Source organism: Perna viridis, chromosome 6 (assembly GCF_037379345.1).
Source record: "Perna viridis isolate PV_CMFRI_1.1 ecotype Kerala chromosome 6, ASM3737934v1, whole genome shotgun sequence".
NCBI classification, from domain to species: Eukaryota; Metazoa; Mollusca; class Bivalvia; order Mytilida; family Mytilidae; genus Perna; species Perna viridis.
Genome location: NC_142450.1, coordinates 39,600,086 through 39,626,765, shown reverse-complemented (window position 1 = coordinate 39,626,765; position 26,680 = coordinate 39,600,086). Strand labels below are relative to the sequence as shown.

The 26,680-nt window shown below is 33.4% G+C and overlaps 2 protein-coding genes across 2 annotated transcripts; both read right to left on the bottom strand.

Annotated features, from left to right (window-relative positions):
• Window positions 1-8,440: 8,440 nt before the first annotated feature.
• On the bottom strand, window positions 8,441-12,858 carry LOC148614920 (adenosine receptor A1-like). The gene is made up of 2 exons (XM_088586211.1): window positions 11,676-12,858; window positions 8,441-8,919 (listed from the first exon to the last, which is right to left on the bottom strand). Exons 1-2 carry the CDS (start codon window positions 12,421-12,423, stop codon window positions 8,633-8,635), a joined length of 1,035 nt encoding a protein of 344 aa, XP_088442337.1. The 5' UTR covers window positions 12,424-12,858; the 3' UTR covers window positions 8,441-8,632.
• A 4,389-nt stretch (window positions 12,859-17,247) lies between these two features.
• On the bottom strand, window positions 17,248-26,680 carry LOC148614919 (uncharacterized). Its single transcript, XM_088586210.1, has 5 exons — window positions 24,951-26,680; window positions 24,580-24,688; window positions 23,989-24,088; window positions 18,574-18,662; window positions 17,248-17,544 (listed from the first exon to the last, which is right to left on the bottom strand). Exons 2-5 carry the CDS (start codon window positions 24,601-24,603, stop codon window positions 17,476-17,478), a joined length of 282 nt encoding a protein of 93 aa, XP_088442336.1. The 5' UTR covers window positions 24,604-24,688; window positions 24,951-26,680; the 3' UTR covers window positions 17,248-17,475.

The window sequence follows — 26,680 nt, the reverse complement described above, 5'->3', positions numbered from 1 at the left end:
ATTGCACTCTGAACAGATGCTACTGTTGCATACTGACAATAACTGTGGTTTCAAAAAGGAATATCTTATTTTGGAGGGGAAAAAACTTGAGATAGTTATACAATCATAACTTTATTCCATAAAAAGATTTACATCATCAATTAAAAAGTACTATAACAACACATGAGATCATTTTAAACACAATATACTATGTCAAATACTTTATCAAATATGCAGAGCGTGACAAAATAATACTTTATCTACAAACATGAACTGTCTGGTACAAATATTTTCAAGTTGTTCGATTCATTGATTCATATATATCAAAACTCCACCGAATTCAGTTTTATTTCTTGTTCAGAAACCGTTACTGATCGCCTTATCAGTCTTAGTTTTTTCATTCGTTTGTTGTGCTTTTGAGATAAAATAAAATATATATAGACAAATAGTACATAAAATTGACACTTTGCAAGATTTTGATTTTTTGCAAGAGTTATCATTCTTGAAATTTTGCAAGAGTTATCATTCTTGATATTTTGTAAGAGTTATCGTTCTGGATATGGTTTCATTCGGTTGATTTTAATGGGAAATAAATGTATGATTGCTTTTCTAAAAAGTGCGGATTTGAATGCAGAGAAAATTGTCATTTTGAAAGTATAGCATATGTAGACTGAAAAAGCATATCGTTTGTTTGGTGGGTTTTCCTGCACCATGAATCACTTTACCATTGTCAGTGTCAGTTATGTGGACTGGCACTTAATACATCGATGGATACGTTGTTACGTTTTTATATTTCATCTTTTATTAAATATTTATTCGGAAATTATTGGCTGTATAGAAATGTATTAAGCTTTCCCAGAAGAAAGTCTCACACATTCTTCTCGCCGAATGAGAAATAAAGACCAGAACAGACCAAAAGTATGCACGCTTTAATGTCTATTTTGATAAAGAGTGAGCTCCGTCCATCATAGGCATAGCCTGAAATCATTTTAATATGGCTTAATAAATTTAAAACGAATATATCAAATATTTGAATATGTCAATATGAAGTGATATTTATCTTCTACATTATAGTTACACAGTTAACACATTTTGCACTTCGTTCAATATTGTAATACCTTGTAATATCTTCAGGATTTAATTGCTATTCTGTGGGTAGTTATGCGATATTTTGTAATAAAAAACACTGATCAATCATGATAAAATTGTAAACAAAATTTATCAAACATATGTCTACAAGGATGTATATTTATGTCATTAAGAATTGACAAATCAGCAACGAGTTCCAAAAGCTATACTTAAACACTTATTTACAAACTCACTATATTTTTGTAAAATCTAAAAAAAAAAAAATAAAACCTAAAATGACAGACCTTATAAATCGGATAATATTTTTAATTACATGTATGTTAGCTTAACGAGATTTATATTTGTGGAGGTTCTTCGTTTTTATTTAAAAAATTATACTTGAATTCGTTGACAGTTCTGTAATTATCCTATTAGGGCTCTATGTGTATATCAACTAAAGTTTGCATACACTGATCAAGCATACGTTCTTTCAAACTGCATGTTTTTTCAAAGTTTGGGACAGCAAAATTGATCTCCAGGTCAATTTCTGAACGAAAAAACAAATAATATGGCCGAGAGAGAAAAAAAAACAGAAACCGTCAGATATGGCAAATACATCAATATAACCTCAGAGTACACATTGTCTTATTCAATAGGTTTTTTTTTTTTTTTTTTTTTTTTTGGTAGTAAATTTTGCCAATGTTAGTTTTATCAGAACATTCGCAAGTCTAGCCATTTTTGCGTTTAAAGCATATTGTGTCTAATAGGTGACCTTAAGAAAACGTTTTACACTTCCAAAAGTATTTAGCTTTGCAAAGACTGAGATATTGTTTCAATTCCGGACATCATTTGTCTGCTATTTAAAAGTTATGCACTACGTTTACAAGATGATACTTATGTAAAAATATAATGATAACTCCCTAATATTATAGTGTTTGACACGTCTCGCGGAATCGTATTGTAACTAAATTATCACTTAAAATATGATGGATGCCACTGGCAGAGCAGGACATACTTTCCCTGCCGGAGCACCCGATGCCGTTGGAGTTCTTATTGTTAGTGCTTACGTTTTTTTTTTTTTTTTGTTTGACGTCCTGTTTCCCTTATCTTAAGTTTTCATGCGTATTCTTTTTTATTCGGTTCGCTACATGGTGTATATAGATCGTCTCTGTTTCATGTTTTCACGTTTATGCCATTTTTAGGATTCTGAATCTTCTCACTTTTCACGCTTTGGTAACTTTTAAGCGATATCTAAAAATTAAAATTGTAATATTAATCGACTTTACTGTTTGAATAGGGTCCGTGCTTTTATTTAACATCCAGGCAGTTCATTTTATTGAAGATGGCCCTTTGTAAGCGAATTTTAGTCATTACTAGGATCCATTTTTAGAGTTAACAAGTACCAATAACACAAATACAAGGTTTAAGCATGTCACACACAATACAAGACTATATATGTGCACCGGTGTATGTATACCTTAGTTGATATATACCTAGAGCCCAAATTGGTTGAATAAAGAACGGTCAACCTTTTAAATCAATACATGTAGACTAAACGAAGAACCTCCACAAAATTAAATCTAAGCATAGATAAGGGTCGTTATTTCAGGTTTTAATTTTAAAGATTTTACAAAAATATATGTGAACAGTTAAATTAGTAAAATTGAGTTTGGAACTCGTTGCTGACATGTCAACTTTATTATAATAAATCCTGAGTATCGAAATATTTCACGGTCTATCTCACCGTGATCCTTATATCTTAAAATGATAAAATACAATGTTTATAGAGTATTGATTGAAACGTAAATACATTGGTAAAGTATGGTAAAAGATTAATCAAAGGAACCAAGATTCTTGCGAAAATCAAAAGAATGTAATCCAGGAACAAAAACCAGACAAGGAAGACAAAAACACACAACAAAGAACATAAAATAACCAAAAAATACATACAAAACAACACAAGTACACGAGCGACAAGGACTCCAATAAAAACTGACAGCAACTGTGTTACCTTGGTAACCAGTAAAATATATGAAAAAAAATAAAATTTAAACAAGAAAAATGAAGAAAATTGTTTATCAAATAAAAACCTAAATTCGTGGTTCTGTGTAAGTACATGTGATATAAGTGTAGGGCTTTCTCTCTGTCGTAGATTCTAAATCATAATCTAGTGACATAACTTTGCCTTCAGGTTCAAGAATATTTTTCTAAAGAGACGTGATGCACAGTGATAAAAAAAACAAATAAATCAATTACAGAAATTCAAGTAAAAGAACTATCAAAATATGCATAAAACATGAAGTTATGATCATTTGACTGTGCAAGTAATATACATCTGAAAAAGACAAGTTACTATCTTCTGAAACGAAATTATACAATCGGATGACCTCAACACTTTTTGAAAAAAAAAATGTATTTTGTTGTTTATATAGAATGTAAACTACATGATATTATAGCTGCATTGTGTGGAATTAATTAAAAGTCTATTTGAACACCTTTTATCTCAATTTACATAAAGGCAAAACTTGACATTGCTGTTTTTTGGAATATACCAGTACCCGGTTTCATAAATAATCTCAAACTGAGATTTTCCTAAAAACAACATTCAACCTCTTTTCATTTTGACATAGATATTTGCTATGTCCAGATTACCCGCGTTACTGTTTGAATGATTGACCCAATTAATTGTACAATAAATATAACAATGAAAATAACAAATGTTTACATTTGCACTACAAATATCATTTATAAGCACTAATACATCACATTGTTTTCATAAAATGTTCATTGTCACACAAAATGTTCATCATCACCTAACCAAGATGTATCAGATGAGAGGCGGCGTCAGCATACTGCACTACTGTCATCTCATTGTTGTGAAGTCTTTGTTTGAGTTGTTGCAGTCTGGTGTCTATATTGCGGTACTTTCTGCGTTTTCGTGCTGGTAGTCCTCCGGTGGTAATCTGAATAATGTTTACTTCATTGACAGCTTGAATCTATTTGATGTGTTTAATGAACGAGTAGATGTTTGTATGAGCAGTTTGTATCTGTTTCTTTATCTTTGAGTGCCATCCTTCCAAGTGATTTGTTGTTCTTGGTCCATCATGACTGAAGTGGTTCCAAATGTGGCGGTCTGACTCTACCCATTGTGTGGTTACATAGTCGGTAAACGGAACTGTGTCCATGTTCACATCGGCATTGTCTAGCTCGTTCAAGGCATTGTTTATAGTTGCTGGACAAGTTCTAACAGCACATCGCCAGTAGACTCTCTCTTCACGTCGTGATTTTATCTGGAAACGGTAGTTGTTGTAGACAAGACTTTGTCCACCCTTGGTGTTCTCTACGAATTCAACGTTTAACTGAGCATTAGCCATTTTGACTGATGAATTTTCCAATTTTCTCTATGCTTATATACATATACTGAACAGTATTCAAAGCCATGCTAATAAGATAATCATGTGAACATTACTTACTAATATGAATGAAAAAGGCCAAGCTCATTAAGAATATTAAAATAATTTTCAACTATTACCAAACTTAAGAGAATTAAGCTAAAGTGATATACCAAGCTCATTATAATGACAACTTACTTGAAGATGTGCTTAATTATGATGATTATAAGATTCAATAAGTTATGATGATTAAGTAAATAAGTTAGCAACATTTTCTTTTTATTTATTTATATTTTTTAGAACTTTTGATCATATATATATAATATCTTATAATATTTGTTTATGTAATATTTTTTTTTATTTTGATATATATAGTAAGTTTTTTTAAATAACAAAAATAAATTATTATACATTATTTTTTGTACATTAGTTAATACATTTTTTTTTAAATTATTGATTATCATTTTGCCTTTTTTGTTGTACTTTAGATACAGATTTATTGCCAATTAATGGAAAAGACTATAGCACTACCAACACAGAGAACACTACAAACATGAGAACCGAGAAAGTGTGCTTTTAAAATGTGTTTATTTTTTATCACAGTTTTGTCAACATATGTGACAGGTTTGTCCCAGTAAGCATTAGAAAAGATAAAAATGTAGATTTTCATTTATTTAAGTCCATTTGTTGACAATTGTTTAATTTAGATCTTTTTATCAAAGCACACTATATAGATTTTTTCATCAAGCACATAATTTAGATCTTTTTATCAAAGCACACTATTTCGATTTTTTCATCAAGCACATGATTTAGATCTTTTTATCAAAGCACATCAATTATATCTCTTTATCAAAACCTTTCAGTTGGCCACGGTTTATCGACAATGGTGACAAAGTTTACAACATTTTATCGCATATACCAAAAACACTCACCCATAGATCAGACAAATATTTAAAAAAAACAATTGCATTAGATGGAAATATGCCATCTTCAACCAACAAAGGCTTGCATATTGTAAATTCACCAGCGCCACTTGAAGATCCAGATAAATACAAAAGGGGGCACTGAAATATATTGGGCGGGACGCTTCGCTGATTTCCAGTTTTGTCCTCGTCTTTTTCTGTTTAACCCACCAAACTTTGCGAGCATAAATGACGTTACATCCATCCTCCTTTGGGATCCGTTTATGAGTATTATTGTACCATGCAGTATGTTTGATAGACAGAACAATCCTTCAAAACCACAATGTGGACTGCAAAATTTAATTGACAAATACAATACTAAATAGATAGAAGTGCAGCTTGGCATATATCAACAAAACATTATACACAGTCATTACACTAAATATATTTGTGTAAATATAAATATATTTACTAACCAGCTTTTAGAGGCTTATCATGATCATTTTATAGTAGTTATAACAATCGTTTCTGGAATATTTCTGTATTGTTCTGGGCAGATAGAGCGGGGTACGTTAAATAACAGGAAGGGTGATAATGTCTTTGTTAATTGTTTTGTTACAGTTTTCAATTGTATAAACATGACGGACGATGTATACAAATGATTAGCACTTTCGCTATTTGCCTTTTAGTGATGAAGAACCATTTTCCTTTCTATGCCTATTTTTGTAAGTAGACATACAAGAAAGATGATGATTATCAATTGTAATTATAGAGTTTGTAGTTTAGGTTGTTCTGGATTACATTTGTCAAACAATATATAAAAACGTTTAATTATTGTTTTATTATTATTTGGGGGTAGGGGGGTAAATTATCGAAAATTGGGACAATAAGTTCAGTGCTGATATTTTTTTATTTAAGTGAAATTTATTTAATGCTACTTGGCACATTAATGCAAGAACTTCATTCCTTATCTACATGCTTATTCATTGCCAAACACCAAAAAAGTCCCTCATATCTACAGTTCATTTGAAAACTATATCTTAATTTCATTTGCAGAAATATTGGAATATTATTGAGATGGATAATTGCCAGAAACATATTTACAGGTTATAAAAGCTGTATTGAATGATATAAAAGGAATTAAAATTGGACTACATTTTTGTGTAGTGTTCTGTAGTTCCAGGTGCGAACCGGCGACATATGGTATTTTGATAAATCAACAACACAAAAACAGAAAAAAATCATGAGTCATGCATCGAGAAGCAATGTTATATTTTCTTTGAAAAATATTAATGTTCAATGGAATGGCTTGAGACATAACAATATGATATTTAAGTAATGAAACGTACTGTCTGTCTTTCTGAAGTTGAAATGCACATAAATAGATATTTTAGATTTTAGGACCATGTTAAGCCTCCAACGTGTCACGGGCTGAAACCAGGGAATCTCACCTTACGATTTTGTAATCATTACTCTATACTAAGATCACACAGTGCATAATTTCATTTTGTACGATTTGGATGTGTCTTGCATTTATTTCATAATACATTTTTAAGACTTTTTGTTATTTTTTTATGTTTATTTTTGTTGTGCCTTGACTTCAGAATTAGCCGCATGTTTGAAGTAGTCAAATACTTACTGATCGCAGATACCTCTTGTTCCTGTATTCCTTTTTGGATTTCTGTTATATTTTGGTATTGTTGAACATTTAAAACGCTGATGTTACAAATGGTCATTCCTGCTTGAAGTGCACACAAATACTCATAGTTAATTATACTTAATTAAGACTTGCTCAGTGACATTATTACAATTATTTACATTAAACTGCACATCTGCGTTTAACTTTTTGATAATGTGATGATGTTTTTATCCTTACTTTGATGACAACTTCAATATATAAATTCTTCAAAGAATCACAATTTAAACTTCGATTTACAACATAAATCAAAGCCTGAAGTCTTTAAAGTCGCTAATATCAAATATTCTCTGCCATTGATTTTCAACATCCGAAATGGCACGAATACGAAATGCTCTAAAATCGGGTGACTGGGCTAGAATCTTGGTTTCCTTGATATGATTACTCTTTCAGTCGTAACCGTGATGATTCGAATGATTTCAATCAAAACAACTGGTTAACAGGAACTAGATAAAACAACTGGCAATGGTTATATATATAAATAGATATCGGGCCCTGATAATGTAAATGACCTATATAGTCGATTGAACGAGCCCCCTGTGTTTGATTCGGAAACTGGGTACATAAATTCGATGCTAATCGATCATTTCATCTTTTAATGTAAACTTCCAGTTCTCATACAAGCAAAAAAACATAGACATGTGTATGATATTTTTAAGAGAGGAGACATATTTTAAGATCTTTGAATCGTTTATGATATTGATCAGGGAACCAGAATAGTAACCAGATAAAACAACTGACAATGAATATTTATAGATATCGTGCCCTGCTTTTGTATATGACCTATATAGTCTTGTAACGAGCCCCTGTGTCTGAATCGAAAAGTGGGTAATGTTCAATGCTAACCGATCATTTCATGTAAATTTCCCGTTCTCATACAAGCAAGAAACACACTTAGAACACACGTGTATGATAATTAAGAGATACATTTTTATCTCGTATGAAGCTAGAACTATGACGTTATGTTGGTAAACACGGCGCAGATCTGCAGCATAAGTTGGAGTAGTAATATATAATTATGCAAATCATATGCCAATATAAAGTTCTGAAATTACGAATGCAGAAGTCGCTAACAATATTAGCGTCTTAAAAATAGTTTTCATGAGTTTGTTTGCAAGAACTGAATGACAAATCTTGAACATGTGGTCATGGGCGACCAGTACTGGTTGACAAATCTTGGACATGTAGTCATGGACGACCAGAACTGAATGACAAATCTTGGACATGTAGTCATGGACGACCAGAACTGAATGACAAATCTTGGACATGTAGTCATGGACGATCACGGGTTTTGTATATACAAAGCACAATGATATTTTTAGCCTTTTGAATGTTGTTAAAACTTATTTTAAGGAGTTGGATACAAGTACGCTAAACTTATTTATTTCCATGATTTTATCTGGAATTTTCTTAACATTTAGCTTGTTTTATTTACGTTCGATGTCTATGTAATTTCTTTTCTTCCGTTTATCCAAACCTGTAGACATTTTCGGAATGTATGCTCAAATCACGTTCCAAGTTTCAAATAAGACACAGTGGTTAAAACATTCCGAAGATGTGGCATTGTGAATTCCGCGTTTAGAAATAATGTTAAGTTATTTTACTCCATTATCTTGAGAACTGTGTGACTCGTGTTGGGGCTTATCATGTGACGACCATGCATCGCGCTTATTTCCAAAGTCGGTAACAAAAGCTACATTCTCTTTCATATTAAAAGCCCTCCGCAATACACGACTAACTTTTTTTATCTTGCAGGCATAAATCAAGGGGTTAGCGATGCAATTAAGATACACAATGGAGGTCACATACGTCAAGATTGTTCCCTTCTCAGCTAGGTTTAAGTACTCCAGTTTATCTGTTGATGCTAAGGCGACGTATATCCCTGCAATTAAAAAACAAGTGAATTGGTGTAAAGACAATTAAAATGTGTTTATATCTTCAATAAATTTTCTAAAGGTCGGAAATGAAAAAAAAATGAATAGATTTTATAGCATATCGATGATATTTCTATGACAACCAAAATGAATTTTAAGGCATTTCCTTCTACAAGATGGCTTTAAAAATAGTGTAGGAAAGTACAGGTTGAGCAGAAATGACGAGTAAACAGCATGTCAATCTATGTTAAAAATTAGAATTATACATTAGGCCCTTAATAGTCAACGTTGTTTTGTCTTGGCATAATGTAAGATACATGTACCTCTCATCTAGTTACAACTAATCTATAGCACAAGTGCTACAAATTGCTGCATAGACACCTATATAGAAACATCAATAACACCAGTCCGCTGACTTACGCCATTATCAGGAAAACTGTCGTAACATAATTATTAAGCCACCGTCTAGGCAAAGTTGTATTTTCATTAGTCACATAATTCCGATTTCAAGAGGCGATAACAGCATTAAAAATTTTGCTTATGGATTTGTCTAAAAATTGGTCGAAATGAGCAAATAATACCCTGGAAATCCGTTCTTTATCGGAATGACTGCCCTTTTTTTTTTTTTTTCTTTTTTTTTTTTTTTGTTTTGTTTTTGTTTTTTGTTTTTTTTTGTTTTTTTGTTTTTTTGTTTTTTTTTTGGGGGGGGGCTAAATATCTGGATGAAATGTGAAGACAACCTCTTTCGTCTGGTACTCGGCACACCTCTTTATATATTCCTTTCTAGGTTATCTTATAGGGGTTTTCTTCCTAGCTATCATGTGTCTAACATTTGTAGACAACCAGAATTCCGAAAGTATAGGTTTATTCGGGTAAATGCATATAAATGAACAGCATGTACTGATGAGAGGTTAACTTTGTTTATACAAACCAAATTAATCATCATTCTACATAAGTTCGGAGTGATAGTTTTGTTTATTGGCAACAAGGAATTAAACTAGTGTACCATAACGGGGTATGTCTACTATTGCCGGTGCCGGTGTAAGAGATAGCTGTAGATGCGATCAAGCATTATACAGGCTCTGGCTACTGTTATACCAATTCTGATTTTCGATCTAAATTGATAATAATTAAGTATATTTTCCTTAGTTACAAATTTTTACCAAGTTTGGTCAAATCGAAAGGTCTTGATTCTAATTTTTTGCCAGGAGGGCTTACAAGTAGTTTAAAAAAATAGATTGTACTGTATCCTTTTTATTAATGTGTACAAATAACTTATAGTTTTAACCTTTTTGCAATCATTCAGCTTCCCCATGAACAATTACTTTATCCTACGCTCATTGTAAATTTTGTTTAAAAACATGGTCACTTTTCGACACGTGTTATTAACATATCCTTAAATTCAATAACTGTGAAGTTTCATCTTGACATTTTCTTCATAAAGTTATGAAAAGAGTTTCGGATTACACTGTTACCATAAGTGTAACAAACAGACAGACAGATTTGCAAACATCTTATCCATTGTGAGTTTAGAAATAAATCTTTCAAAGCTTGTTATAAGCAATGTAATGAGATTTCAGGCAATAACCCGTTCCAAATCGGAAAATTTCCAATGTCCGATTAATTAGCTATAAGTGCTACATAAAACATTTTTAACGATTGTTTGATGTTACATATTTCATCTATGTTCAATTGCCCACACATTTTTTAGTGAAATTGATAGAATTTTAAATCACTCAGTATATTAGATCATTTATTATTCACGAGTTATTTATCTGATTACAGTCATCTAACAATACACGTGTACATCTAATTCAACTAGTACTAATTGTGTCGGACACCAACACAGATGTTCCCCAAACGCAGGACCGGATCCAGATACATTGAAAAGGGTGGTGCCAGCCGAGGTTCCTCAGAAAAAGGGGTTGCTAGAGCATTATTTGCCATTTTTGTCAATTTTACACATGAAAATGACAAATTGTCCGATAAAAAGGGAGGTGCCAATCCCCTGCATTCCCTCTGTATCCGCCACTTAAACGTTACCATTGTCACAGGGGTGTGAGCGTTCGTCTATCATGCGTTTAGACGCACGTGATAGGAGCGTTCGTTTAAACGCACGATAGAAGAGCGTTCGTTTATCGTGCGTTTAATTAATAAATGATTTATTAAAACGTTGATTAATATTTATCAACATGTTAATAATTCATCTATTAATTGATATCAATAAATCATGTATGCACATATTGATAAATGTTTATTAACATCTAATTAAATATTTATTGATGTCAATAAATTCCACAACGGCTTGACATACAGGAGGCACCAAAATCAGTTTCTATGGGTTCATGATTTTTTTTCGAATTTTTTATATATTTTTTTTTATTTTCGAACGACGGTCATTTTTTAAATTTCAATATAGCCGACCAGAAACCCCTGTGATTACCTATTTTAAACCAAATATCAAGAATTAATTAGTTTTATATTTATAACTTTTTTTAAAATTTGATTTCGAATGAAAACAAAAAAAAGTAGAGCGATACAATAGATGTTATTTCTCACCATTTTTTCTCAGTGTACTGCATTGCTTGTTTTAAGTTTTTAATTATAGATTTACGGATGAAAGAAACGATTAATCGTGACAATGGATTTTTTGCAAATTCCTAAAACAATTATCCCTATTCCAATTTTCTCCTGTTTGCTCCCCTCACCGGAATACAGTCATGTGAATATAACTTACATATCAGAAGAAGTTGAAAATATGTACCTGTAGGAAGCCAACTGAAGAGATGAATTCCGACAATAATTAATGCAGTTTTCGTCGGTTTCCACCAAATATGTGTATGGCTCTTTTTTATCTCTTCTTGCCTATCTTCTCGTATTTTCTTGTTCTGTTTCAGTGCTATGAACAAGATATGGAAGTACATTAACAGTATTATGTAAGTTATTATTGACATGACTGCCGAATACAATTTTAGGAAAGTTTTGGTAAACACTCCAAAAAAGCGACAAAATTCTTCTGAAGTATCTTGGTTCCATCCAAAAAGTGGCGCTTGGCACACGGTGACGCAAATCAACCACGAGAGTTTCATGACAAGCTTTGCTCTTGATGGTGTGATCATGTTGGCATATCGGTACGGAAGAATTATTTTAGCATATCGCTCTATGGTCAAGAAAAGGAGTGCTATTGAAGAGTTCAGGAAGACTCCATTTACCAGTCCAAATCTAACAGCACACTCGTAGAAGAGTTTATAGTGGATAAGATTGTAAATAGTGTTATAAAGCAATAAAATTCCACTGAGGAAATCCGACAAGGCAAGATGGCTGATAAATATGCACGATACGTCTTCTCTGAAGTCACGTTTGAATAAAATAAATATTATAATACCATTCAATAAAGCAGCAGCGATAGCAATGAAGAAAACTAAAATGTTGATACCGAGGTAGAACAGAGTTATTCCGTAACCGTTCATCCCATAGTAAAGGACGTAACTTCCGGTTGTATTGTCGACCATTTTAGTTTGTTCTCGTAACTTCTGTCCCTGTTATTGAAATAAATTTTCTGTTCAGTTCAAGTTAGAATCTGTTTCCGTTCCATAGCTTCTTTCGGGTTGTAAATCGGATGAAGCTCTTATAACCATCTTTACAGAGTTTTGAAAACACTACTTTCAACATTAATTTTACTCTATGATATAACGTGAAAACTAGAGATTTTCACCGTTAATATTTTTGTCAAGAAACTGTTGTCAATAACGCTATAGTAAATGTCAGTTAATATTGATAAACAAAGCTGTTATAAACCCTCCTTCCATCTACATACCACGTGATGATATATCAGTCTTCGTCCATAGAGATATTTTTAAATCTAGGAGTTGTTTATTGTTTTGTTTTATTTAAGTATATTTTTAAACGCGTATTTTATGTACATAAAAATGGTTGTTAAGTCATCACTAACAAGTTTGATCTGTCCTGGTCTACAGCATTTATTTTTTTTTCCTATAATTATTCTTCGGAACCATTTGACTAAATGATCGATCTCTCAGAGATTTAAATAAAATACAGTTTATTCTTCTGAAAAATAATTGTCATTGTGCCATAATAAAGAACATAGGGTATATCAGTGCTGTTAGAGTCTCCATTGGGTGAAAATGATGCGTCGATTCCTACTTCCAATTATTATTTCTATTAATTGCAATTAATTAGATACCCCGATTCTTGTATTTGTTACAATCTAAAACCGTAAATGATAGATTATCTGATGAAATATTCTAACTGTTCAATTGTACGAGATGAGTGCAATGACCAAATGCTATATGACAATTCCTTGCAGCAGTAAGTTTTGCTCTTGAAAAAATGAATATGACTTTTCTCGCTCCTTTCGAGGAGGTATATACATTTTTGTACTTAAATGCCGTTACATTGAAAAAAGGATAACTTTAAAATTATAAAATGATAATTTTGTCAAGACAACAAATTTTAAGTTTGGACAAGGTTTTTAAGACAATTACTTTTAGAAGACATAACTCTAGAAAGAGAAATGTTATTAAAATGATATATCACTCTGCTTAGAGCTATTATATTGTATGACAATATTTTTAAAAACCTCTCTGTTTAAGAATCAGGCATAATGTGTGTAAGGTGAATAGAAATAGAAATTGGAATAAAATATTTCCTTGATGTAAATGGTGTTCGCAGGCCCGGATTCATGGAGGCAAATCCGGCGTAAGAATGCATAATGACGGCAATTAAATATAACTTAAATTAACAATAACAGATAATAGGAACAGGCAATGAAAATTAACCTGAACAATATAAAATGGAATAAAAATGGGGTCTGGCAAAAATGGCGGGGTGGGGGTAACGTGAGATATAGTTATTTCATATTTACATGAAGTATTATTCAACCTTTTAGTTCGTTTGATAAAATGATGAACACAAGCAAAAACATCTGTTTTCATTATATGCAAGACTTTCATCAGCCAACAAATTCTATCGTTACGCTAAAACCGCCAACCCGTGCCAGCAGGGAATTTCTATGTTTATTATACAAATTGCATTCCGTGAAATAATGGATGCAATCTTCGAAAGAATGTCCACAACTACAAGAAAAGTATGGCACTACATTTATACGAAACAAATCAGCATTTAGGGAATTGTAAATGTTTCTTAGCCTTGTTTGTATAACATTAACTTTCCTTTCACCAAAATTGAAGTACTCAGGAGTTTTTTCCCGTTGTCCTTTAATGATTCTTTTAAAAATGCTTGTTTTTTTTACACTTATCTGATTCCAGTTTCTAACTGTTAAATAGAAAAATGACCTATCGGTACTAGTTAATCTGAAGAGAGGGATGTGGTATAATCTGCACTTTTACGTAAATTATACAACGATTTACTCAACAGTGTGGATTATACCATCCACCCCTGGTTCATTATCATTCCTAGAAAATTTGCTATGTGTCAAAGTTAATAAAAAAAAATACTGCTTTGACCATTCCATCCTTTAGTACAAAGTAAGTCGGTGTGAGATTAATGTGACACGTTTGATAGATGAGGATTGGAAATTGAGGAATTTATAATGATTCATTCATAGACCGAGCACCCGGTTTCTGACTAAAAGAAGAAATTATTTATGCTCTCAATGTAAACAATCGGAAAATCTTCTGAAACTAATGCCGGTTCTATCAAAAAATAAAATTTGACCGCATTTTGAAATTTTGATTAATTTCCTGTACAGGGAAGTATTGGTGAATGTTAAAGAAAGATATTTTTGACAAAGACAAAGCAGATACTTTATATCTGAGAGAACCATATAATACCGTTCGAAAGTGATTTTGTTAACTAGATGTAGATTTTAGTGCAGAACCTCGTGAGAAACTTAAGATTGCATTTTTTTCCGTAACCATTTTGTAAATGGTGAATTTCATTGGAAGGGGCCATTTGTCGTCGAAATCCAGTTATTTTATCTTAATCTAAACCAACGTCTTTCAGCTAAGTGCATTCACCTCTATCAGACATAACTAAAGTAGAAGTTCTAGCGAATTCTTTTTAAAAAAAAATATAGCACAAAACAAAAGCACGTTACTTGATATATTATGTGACTATATCATCATCTTTTATCACGGATTTTTTCTAAATCTTTCCTGAATAACTGTAAAAACTAAAAGTATCACTGATATTCTGACACTGAATCTAATTCGGTAGTAAGTTCATAATAGAGTCTCGGACAAGTAACTTCTTCTTTTGAAACAGTTGATTGCCAGTGTAAGAATCAGGCAGTGAGTGAAATATGACATGAAAAAACAACATTTTGAAGTTTAATTTTTCTATTCGCACTACAAAAATTAAGGGAAAAAGGACAAGATTTTCCTTATCAGTCTGGTAAATTGAGGTATAATATATTTGAAATGCGCTGAAAATAAACATTCCAAGGGCAGACAACTCGGTCAAAACCCTCATTTTTCTAACAGTCTATTGAAAATCTTTCTGCACAAATGCAGTGATGCAGATATCAAATAGTGGTCTTTTCAAATACAGAAATCATCTTTGAGCGAAAATGCACTGTCAGATCTGGGGTTTGGCATGCATGTTTCCGATTTTTCCATTTTCTTCCCGATTCGTACGAAAACCTACAATTCAGCATTCGGTCTGAAATTTACCTTGTAATAAAATGTTTCATTATAAGATGAGGCAGGTATTACCTGCAAGAGGACGAAGGTGAAAATAGTGTTATTTTACAAAACAACCGTTCCTTTTAGATGTGAGCAATATTAATTAAGTTTTGTTTTTTGTTAAAAATTCGAAACTAGTCAAGATCCTTATTCGGTTTTTCGAAACAACTTCCTGTCAGACTAAAATCGCGCTCTCAGTGCTTGAAAGGTCAAAGGTGAAATCGTATTGATTACTTTTTTGTTTGTTGGGGTTTAACGTCCGAGCAGCAATATTTCACTATATTCAGACGATGAACATGAAATTGATGATAAAATGAACATGAAATGAAAAAGGGATGGGACACAAGGACAATGGGGTCGAAAAATTTTGATTGCCACTGGAAATAGGGAGAGGTGGGTAGGGTCGGGCAATTTAGCCGCCTGTAGCGGAGCCCTATGGTTCCTACTCTGGGAGAATACCACAGTAGGGTTCTTTAACGTGCGAGGAACGTGGCATCTTTCCCAACACGGTGCACCACTATGGTTTGCGTTCAGGTTTTCCGTATTATGGCCTGACAACCCCAGCATGTAACACGCCAGGGGTACCCCATTCCACCACCTGGGGCACACAACCGAGTTGCTATGTGGGCAGAGCGCCCTAGCCCCTGGCTAGGGTTCTGAGCACTATTTAGTCGCCTTTTACGACATGCTTAGCGCTGCTGCAGGCCTATTATTTTAACACCCGGACCTGCACGGGGCCGTATTGATTACCGTTACGAGGATGTCAACAAGGATTATTTCCAACGTGATATCAGAAACAACATCTATAAATGTAACTCCATAATACCGTTGTGATTAAATTCTTCATATTAATAACTAAAATAGATTCAAACAATATTTTATCGATAATTTATCACAGAAAACGATATTTGGCGAAAATTAAGTAATTAACTGTATATGCACTGAGTTTATCCGTTCAATAGTCCAATGCCCGTAATGGTGTGTATTTTCCGGATTTATCTAAACATTCTATCATGGTGTCGTCGTCGGGGAACAGCTATTGACTGCCGAGTAAGGGACTGTGTACCCTCGGGAATGCAGACTCGATGCTTCTGAAAAAAAGAAGATGTTTTAATTTGATTAAAGAAAGAAACGAAAGGAAGTCTGGAACGAATTCAAAACTTAAAAATACCATTTCATTACACTATAGATACTGATTAAGAATTATGGTAATCATAAGATAAGACGGAGAAGGGTTTTTTTATTTACATAATAATTACACACTACAATTCTTTGAGCATAAGGTCGATATTCGTTAGGCCATGCCATTAAAAGGTTTTGTTTTTTATACAAATATATCAACAGCTACCAAAACTATCTAAACATTCCTGTTGCAGAAGCCAGCATTGTTTTACCATCCCCATCCTATGTCGGTATATTCACTTACATTACCAGAAAAACCAGGACCTAATTACAAATGTATTTAGATTCTAACAAAATATTATTTTGATCTCTCAAAGCGTTCTTCGGGCTAGTACGGAGTGTGGACAGAAGGGCGGACGGAAAGTGTAAACATATATTGAAAGTTTAGGTTAGCTCAGCTGCAAAAAGATTATAATCTTTTGTTCTAGTCAATGTTAATTTAAAGAATCCCTGAAAAAAAACATTTATTAAACCAAATGATATTGTAAGACTGTCCTTATATGTTTGTTTATTTCCTTGCAAGATTGTTGGAAGACATATGATGTCTACTGAAGTCTCTTATTACTTGGGAAAATCATAAAATAAAATAAATAGCATTTTCCTGACCATTATAATCAATGTTGAACACAGCCGTTAAGACACTTCCTGTCGTCATGAAAATAAATCTATCAACTTGCCGTTGCCTTAAGCCTGTCTGAGGTCCACCTCTGCATTAGGTCACCAATGAATCACAATTGTTCCTGGTTTGGGTGGAACAGGGATGTACTCGCCAGAAGTATTCAATACCTGTCGTCAAATAAACATTTATGACAAAGAAGACATTATTTAATTGATTTTCTTGTCGTCATCTGAAACAAGAAGACATTGAAATATACTACACAGCATGTGATTAATTTTACAGAAGAAGATTCTGTTACATGCATTATTGAATGACAGTCGCAAAATATATTTGAGTAAGTAAACGGTTATTTCCAACCGATTGATTACGACAAATCATCCGTTTTACATTTTAATGCAACTGTCGAATAGCTATTAAGAAATTTACAGGACGTCAGCGCATTTCACCACCAAAGTATTTTTCTCTGATGACTTGTCAAAGACGAGGCTAGAATGAATCTTGGTTCCCTTGATTACCCTTCCATATAGTGGGGAAATGGAGGCGAGATACAGGATGTAATAAAGAATACAGAGAGGTCTTTAAAACAAAATTACTTCATTTCTTATAGGTCAATTCCCATCAAAGGCCACCTATTCTCGGAAAAGTATAGGAAGCAATTCTATTTCGACATTAATTTTTTTATTTAAGATATAACGGTAAAAAATAGTTATGACACTCAAGCTTATAGAATGAAAAACGATAATGACTATGGTTGACGTATAGATACAGTGAGTTATTTCTTTATAAGACAAACACACAGATGTATTTATGGGAGTATTAGTTGAATTTTAATTCTCACCCTTCACATGTACTTTGTTCTTGTTTTATAAGGTTAAGATTATTGTGAACAATAAACAATAACACAATACATAGATAAGCTGTTTTCTTCTGAACTTTTGTTGAATTCGAACTATGTTGAAACGTAGAACCGTTTTCTCTATTACATGTTCATGTAACGTGACACATTCTTTGGATTGGGTATGGAGATGGTTATGAATATCCATCTATGTAAAACAATTAAGTATAGTATTCATGAAATTGACTGCTGTTAGTGCCTGTGCTCAGAAATGACATTGTGTACTTACAAGAACTAATACTATATATGGATATATCCATACCAGTAAACAAAACATCAAACCTACAACAAATGTTTTTACCTCTAATCCTCCAACGTGATTTTGGAAGAGCGTAGTCAGACTGCCATAATCAGAATGTTCCCCACATCTCAGCTGGTTATCAGCCAAACCTGAAACCGTTCAATGTGTACATCTCTATTATCTTTAATATTTTTTTGCAGCAATGTCTTTTATTTTTTGAAGGTTATATTTATACATATTATTTTGTGTGTCCTCTGTATGTACCTATAAACAAATTACATGTATGCTAACAAGTTGTTGCGTGTTCATTGGCAGAATTCGTCTGAAAAGGGATTCTGCAACAATGTAGTAGACACGGATCATTTGAATTTCTGGGTTTGAGCGATTATTTCGAAAAAATAGGTTCTAGTCATAATATTAACCAGCCCCTAAAAAGGAATGCCTCGGTCATGCATAAATATGACCATATGTATTTTTGCTGACATTCTGACCGTTTTGTTTAATTACAGCCCCGTGCAGGTCCGGGTGTTAAAATAATAGGCCTGCAACAGCGCTAAGCATGTCGTAAAAAGCGACTAAATAGTGCTCAGAACCCTAGCCAGGGGCTAGGGCGCTCTGCCCACATAGCAACTGAGATGTGTGCCCCAGGTGGTGGAATGGGGTACCCCTGGCGTGTTACATGCTGGGGTTTCAGGCTATAATACGGAAAACCTGAACGCAAACCATAGTGGTGCACCGTGTTGGGAAAGATGCCACGTTCCTCGCACGTTAAAGAACCCTATTGTGGTATTCTCCCAGAGTAGGAACCATAGGGCTCCGCCACAGGCGGCTAAATTGCCCGACCCTACCCACCTCTCCCTATTTCCAGTGGCAATCAAAATTTCTCAACCCCATTGTCCTTGTGTCCATCCCTTTTTCATTTCATCATCATTTCATGTTCATTTTATCACCAATTTCATGTTCATCGTCTGAATATAGCTGAAATATTGCTGCTCGGACGTTAAACCCCAACAAACAAAACAAACAAACATTGTTTAATTACAACACATGAGTACTGCATGTATTGTTCCGCGAAACTCGTGTCCACCAACGTTTCTGGGGATGGAGAATCAGTGGCCAAAGGGGACGGAGATCTTAAGCGAAACGGATTTACACATATACATAGGCTTGCCTTACTGGTTAATTGCAACAAAGGACAAAATCGATTGTAACGTGGCACTCTCTGATATCGTTCGATGCTTCAGCATGATTCTGTATGCTGTTTATTTTAGACAAACGACTGCTGTTTATAATTTAAAAAAAGGTCGAAACTCAGCAATACCTAACAAAGTTTTAAATATAATTTCATTTACTTTTAAAACAGAAAATATTGAAACATATTACAACATAAACATTTGAACCAAGGAAATTCAAATGTTATTTAATCATGTAAATCATGGCGTTCTAGATCTTCAACATTACTACGATTACGAGACGTTACGCGTACTGTTCATACTCCACTGAATATTCAGCCTATATGGATATAGAAAAATGCCCAATAATTTCCATTTTCGCGCGAAAGAACCACTTTCTTCTTATTTAATTTTGAATATAAGGGCATTTGATAAAAATACCAAAACATTAGGCATAGGTCATTTTTTAGGGACGCTTTTAACAGGTATAATTTTTTTTTTAATTCGACTTTTTCAGCTTGTCCCAGGTATCATTTTTTTATTAATCATATAAATATACAAAACTACTATTTGTAAGTAATACCAATTAATTGTAAAACTTATCATTGCCTTATCAAACAAGGAGGTTCTGGTAGTCATATTGGTATTACTCTATGATGTTCTTATGATGTGTTGGAAAAATAATTCGTCCCATATGGAGAGAGGAAATGGGAAAACTGACTGTAGAAGCAAATGACGAAGATTTATAATTAAGAAAAGGTTATGATTTTATTACTAAATAAATTATATTTTACTCAAAATAAATAATTGCTTATATAATTAGCAAAATTACCCTCAAAACGCAGTTTTGAAATATGAGCTATTTTACTGAGGCTTATAGGATTGTTACACTTCCAATTTGGTCCGAAATACGAGGATAAATGTAGTTAGCAGCTATGGTTTCTTTAGTAATGCTCTTGTACGGGTTTAGTATAATGAATTTTCAGAATGTTATTTTTCTCAATTTCAATAAAATCCATATCTTATCCTTTTCCGTTGTAAAATATTACAGCATTGTCATTTTTTCGGAATCTTGCAACATTGTCACACTAGCTAAAAACGTTTTTCCCTCATAGTTTGCATTGACAATCCTGATGTTGTGTTACGCGTCGCGCTTTACGTCCGCTCGAGGTTTTTTAATCAGCGTCGACCGTTTCACGATTAATTGAGGTCCCCGTAGGTAACACCTGATTTTTTTTACGTGAAATGTTTATATTGTGTACAAATTGTAATTTTGTACACATTACTATGAAAATTTTGTTTTAATCTTAATTTGTATTTTCAATTTATGCCAATCATAATTTCTATAATATTAGTGAATACAAATTAAAACTTGTACAAAATCAGCAAAAAAAAATCACTCATAACTGTACAAATTTTTATCCATTTGTCATTGTTTAAAATGAAATAAAAAAAATTCAACATGCCAGTATGAACACAGATTTATGGAAAAGAAATATTTGCACTGTTATATCACATGATTCCAACTTTGGCTCAATTAATTTTGACTTTTGAAAGCTACTTATTACAGCATGTCAATGAACCGTGACAACGAGAATTACACATGTCATTTTGTACTTGCATTTTGAAGTTTCACAACCACCTTTACACTTGCAAATTAAGTAACCTTACGAAGAAATCTGTAGAGATGGAATCGAGGCCACATTAAGACTTATTACATGTTTATGTTGTTTTCTTCGTAGACTGGAAAAGCTACTGAAGCTGCTATTATGTCATATTCTTAATGGTATGTTATATATGTTTCATGTCAATGTCTCTTGTAGCACGGTCATGTAACTCAGATTAGCAGAAAACTGTTGTGTTCTGGAAAAAAAGACAACGCAATTTACAGCGTCAATTGAATTCATGCCTAAGTCACTAGCCTAGCTAAAGATGTTAAGTTGTTAAAATTATTACTTACAGTTAGCTCTAACATTTGGTAAAATTTATCTTGCTGATCAACAAAACCTGTATAATCGGGGGAAAATGTCATGTATACGTGACTTTTTTTTAAGAATTACTCACTAACAAAACGAATGTCCGCGCTAAAATCATACATTGAAGTGAATTGAAAATCACCAAAATAATAAAATGAGGCAGGTGTAATCTGTAAGAGGACGTAGTTGAATATATATATATATATATATATACGTCTCAGAATGTGACGACTCTTCGCTACACTGCTCCATCGGATCATATTGATACAGGGAAGTTATGTAAACGTATAGGAAGATTTGAAATATTCCCAACGATGTTAGAACTGTCAAATTCGAACTCGTACCGCCGTGATATATATGGCAACACCGCCTGCACAAAGTCCAGCGCCCTAGACCACTCGGCCAGCTACGCTATATAAAAATATAGCTTTCGCTGGCCGGGTCATTCCTCCTCGTAGGATTAATCTAGGGCTGTAACTTAGTACACGATGTATGATAGTACGGGACAGTTCATTTAGGTGTTTTATGTAGGATAGAGGATCAAATTAATGATGCATGTCACAACAAATCAATATTATACAAACGTCTCAGAATGTGACGACTCTATTTGCTACACAGCTCCATCGGATCAAATTGATACAAAGAAGATACGTAAACGTATAGAAAGGTCTGAAAAATTCCCAACGATGTTAGAACTGTCAAAAAATATATTTAAAAATCTTCTTGTCGCTTATTTCTAGAAATCTTGATGTTTTTGGCCATTTCTTGACACCTCTTGTCGGTAATTGGTGAGACCAGTATTATAGCTTAGTTTTCGTATGGCATGTCGGAGACGAAACAACAGGTTCCCAAGGGCCTGAATCGCTCATCTGGTTGAAGTTTGTCTTTCATTGTCAGTAAATTTAGCAGTGGAGTTGTTCAACAAGGTTGACCCAAGAAGACTTTGGTAGGACTTATCAAAAGGATTATTTCAGAAATTAAAAGTTTTTTTTCTATCTATTATAGTTTTCAAGATATTGACTGAAAACTTAAAAAAGTCATTTTTCATCTTTCAAGGGCAATAACTCGTACAAGGAGTCGCCTGACAACTTTGATCCATAAAGACTTTTGAACGCCTTATAATAAGGATCATTTTAGCAATTGAAAGATTTTGGCTTAAACTATCGGTTTTGGAGATATATGCGAAAAACTATTGTCTGACCCCCATGTTCTATTTTTAGTAACGGCGGCCATGTTTTTCTTCGTTCTCTACTACCTTATGTATGGCTTTCATTTCATTTATAGGTTGATAAATTGATGGTTGGTTAACCTTGTTTAAAAAACTTAACATTTGAATTTGTACAAGTTATAAGTGATTTTTTACTGATTTTGCATACCATAAATTGAAAATACAAATTACAATCTGTATAAGATTTGTATACAAAGTTACAACTTTTACACATAAAATTTACTTTGCAGAAAAATACAGTACAAGAAGGTTGTTTTGGCAAGTTCTATCAATGGTAAGGATAACCTATATCGTAATATGAATGCTTCATTTTCTATCTTGGATAACTAATATGTACCGCAGAAGAAATCATCTGGGCAGTCATCTTGTATATGTGTTTTGACACTTTTGAGTCGATCAGTAAATCAGTAATCTAAAAAACAACCATCCTTGATTATCCAAAAAGTACAATCAATGGATAACCTTGGTTTTACGGTTTCAACGCCGGATTCACGGTTTTTCTAACGTCGGTGTTAGGTAATCTACAGTCATTTTCTGAGAACAAAAGTGGCTACCGGAAGTAAATTACTCTGATATGAAAGAGTAATCAAGGGAAACAAGATTCTAGCGGAAATCAAAAGAATGTTAGCCAGGGATAAAGACCAAAATGGATATAGAACACAGGACACAACAAAGAACATAAAATAACCAAAATTATACATACAAAGTAACAAAAGTAATTGAGCAACTTGGGCTCCACTAAAAACTCGGAACATGGACCAGGTGCACCGGTAGGGTAAGCGGAATTATCAATAGGTAAATATATAGAAATTAAAAATTGAATGGCAATGGAACTAACACTCCTCTTTGAGACCAATAACAAAGAATAACCCCGCAACAATTTGTTGCGGGAACACATGAACAAAATAGTTATTGTAAAAAAATATCCTGCCTTGTCGAAAAAAGGTAATATCATAATCAGAGTGGAAAATCATGATGGATTCCTTCACTTAGTAAACGATTCAATCGGATGACAAGAACAATTATGAAGGTGATGGTTAAAGGCCTTTCTTTCCAAATTCTGTTTAAAACAATATCAACAGGACCAGTATGAACCTACCAGTTTTCTCTGGAATAGGAGGATAATACAGAGATCGTAATGTTGTTTTATTTCCTGTAGTGTTCATGTGCCGGTGACAGTTCTGAAGATATTTCCCGCCCTAGAAAAACAGACATTGCAAATTAAACATAACACAAGGATGGTTATTAAAATACAAATCGTTAATGTCTTCTTTTTAAAAAGAAAAGAAAAGCTTTGAAATGTTTTAATTTAATAATATTTTTTTTGAAATATGAGTTAGTATGGACTGTTACTTTTCTCTTTTTTTTTCTCATTTTGTCCTTCCGTTAGCTTATCCTTTCTTGTAAAGGCCAAATGGCATTTTTCAACTCACAATTGTACAAGTTTTATGGTAATCATCATGAATTCGAGCACCACGGGAACTGATTTGTCCAACGTGTCATAGTTTTCCTTTCCTCTTTTGTCTCCCCTACACTTTTGTATGGACAACTCGACAGGTGTTTCTAATATAAAGCAGAGGATGCTTACCCTGGTTGTTTAATGTTCTTTGTTGTATGTGCATGTTTTCTGGTCTTTGTCCCTGGATTGCATTCTTTTGATTTCTTGGTTCCCTTGTAACTATACACACACCTCTAGCTTCAATGGAGAGATCATCGAATATTCGCCATGAAAGTGTTGTACATTTTTCTCTTAATTCAATCAGTGAAGATTCAAATTCTGGTGGATTTTTTGGCCATTCCTAAAGAATGAAAAAACAAAACTTCAAAGTCAAAACTTTAGACGCAAAATTTATCTGATAACAGAAAAGGACTTTCTTAGTTAATGAACTAAAACGTATTAAAAAGCAACAACTTGTGCTTTCCTAGGAGTACAACAGAACTCACTTTGAATTTCATATTTCCAAAATTGCAGCGATTGTTATTAGACACAGTGTCTCAGTCTTAACTATAACTTTCAATTAGATTCAGTTCTCTTCAAAATTATTTAGTATACATAAATACCACGCTATGATCTTCTGGAGTAATATTCCAACATTTTTATAGTCAAATCCACGGCTTGAATTTAGCCTAAAAAACAAATACTAAAATTAGAGGTACCCAATGACAAAAAAAACATTTTGTTACAATAGGAGCGTGGTCAGGGATCATTGTTCACTAAACTTTTAAAACATGTACCATATTAAAGATTCCTTTCTTTATTCAAACATTCAGGACAATTAGAAATGTCAAAAGAGGGCTGCAATGGACTTTGCTTGAAATACATCCATGTATGAGATATTCTGTAGAGAAGGACGCTGTGAGTTGTTTGGCCCACGGAGACCATGATACAAGAAGAAAAACAGCCCCGAGTTTCTTCGCATTATATCTTAGGAAAATTCCGATATATTAGAATCAATGTCGGAACGTTTCAATGGTCGGATCATGAGAAGTCGCCAAATTCTGTCGTGTATAATTGACACTATTTGGGTCCGGGTTCATAAAAAAATCTCAAATTGAGATTTTCCTCAAATCCTTGAGTTTGTCTACAAATCTTCAATTGCAAGTGTATTGCTTAATTGAAATTTGATTTGAGGGAGGATTTGAGGAAAATCTCAATTTGTGGCAAGCAAAATCTTGCTATCCGGAGCAACCAAGAAAATAACAGCAATTTTGTTGCCATCCCCCACATGAGGACATATGAAAAAGCCCATACTTGCTGGTCATCTGGCACATGCAGATCATCAGATATACAAAACGAAATTATCGGGTTGTGCGCCATTCAGATTGTTTCCGCAATTGTCAAGGATTGCAATAATTTTTCTGATTACTTTCAGACGAGTCGACGGACTGTTCAACGAAAGAACAGGCGTTTATCTGTGTCAGTTTTTTACGACAAGGCGCAACAATCAGTCCCAGCCAAATTTTCGGTTTCACCAAAGCATCCCATGCAACGGAGGAAGTATTTGCGGAATTATTCTCAGAACAGCTTGAAGTGAAAGGGGTAAACGTTGATCAGATGCGTGCGCAGGCTTATGGAAGTTTGGGACGAGCTATTTAATAAAGCTGTAGAGGTAGAAGATTCTGTTGATTTTTCTACTATGACTAGAGGGACTGGTAGACAGCACTATCGAGTCAATGTGCCTGTCAAGTCAGAACTGGAAGCGAGTAGTGTTCTTACCGTTGACCACCTGATCCAAGAACTCACACGTAGATTGGAGTCTAACAAAGAACGTCATTCTACCAAGTGTCTTCTTCAATCAAAGCTAAATGGTATAAACCAGTAGGCCATCAACACTATATTAGATGTTTACAAAAATTATCTTGTTGACGAAGTTGGACTATTTTGCGAAGAAGTTCAAAGATGGATTGTTAGATGGGATATGGCCATGAGTCCAATACTAACAACTCTCACTGAAACTCTCTCGGTAACCAACAGCGAGCTGTATCCAAATATTTACACTTGTCTTCTAATTTTATTTCGATGCCGGTGGCCACAACTGATAAAAATGTCATCGTAATGAGGAAGGTGGACATATGTGATGTGAGATCAACACTGTTGACCAAAAGACTATCTATTGTATTCTCCATGCATATGAAAGTTGACCAATCGACGTTGATAAAGTTATAAATGTGTTTACAATGAAGAAGAAATGCCGTTTTGGGTTCCTTTTTTTCGACCAGAACTAAATCATCATATGTTTAAATTATTATAAATAAATTTCAAAATCGCACTTGAAATATTAGTGTTTATT

What these genes read in the sequence shown, in the direction of transcription:
- LOC148614920 (XM_088586211.1), bottom strand. Translation starts at nt 12,423, where the DNA reads ATGGTCGACAATACAACCGGAAGTTACGTCCTTTACTATGGGATGAAC. An exon ending in CTTCAGTTGGCTTCCTACAG is followed by an intron (nt 8,920 to 11,675) that starts GTACATATTTTC and finishes TTTTAATTGCAG; the next exon opens with GGATATACGTCGCCTTAGCA.
- LOC148614919 (XM_088586210.1), bottom strand. Translation starts at nt 24,603, where the DNA reads ATGATCTCTCCATTGAAGCTAGAG. An exon ending in TCCTATTCCAGAGAAAACTG is followed by an intron (nt 18,663 to 23,988) that starts GTAGGTTCATAC and finishes GAACGGTTTCAG; the next exon opens with GTTTGGCTGATAACCAGCTG. An exon ending in ATCACGTTGGAGGATTAGAG is followed by an intron (nt 17,545 to 18,573) that starts GTAAAAACATTT and finishes ATTTGACGACAG; the next exon opens with GTATTGAATACTTCTGGCGA.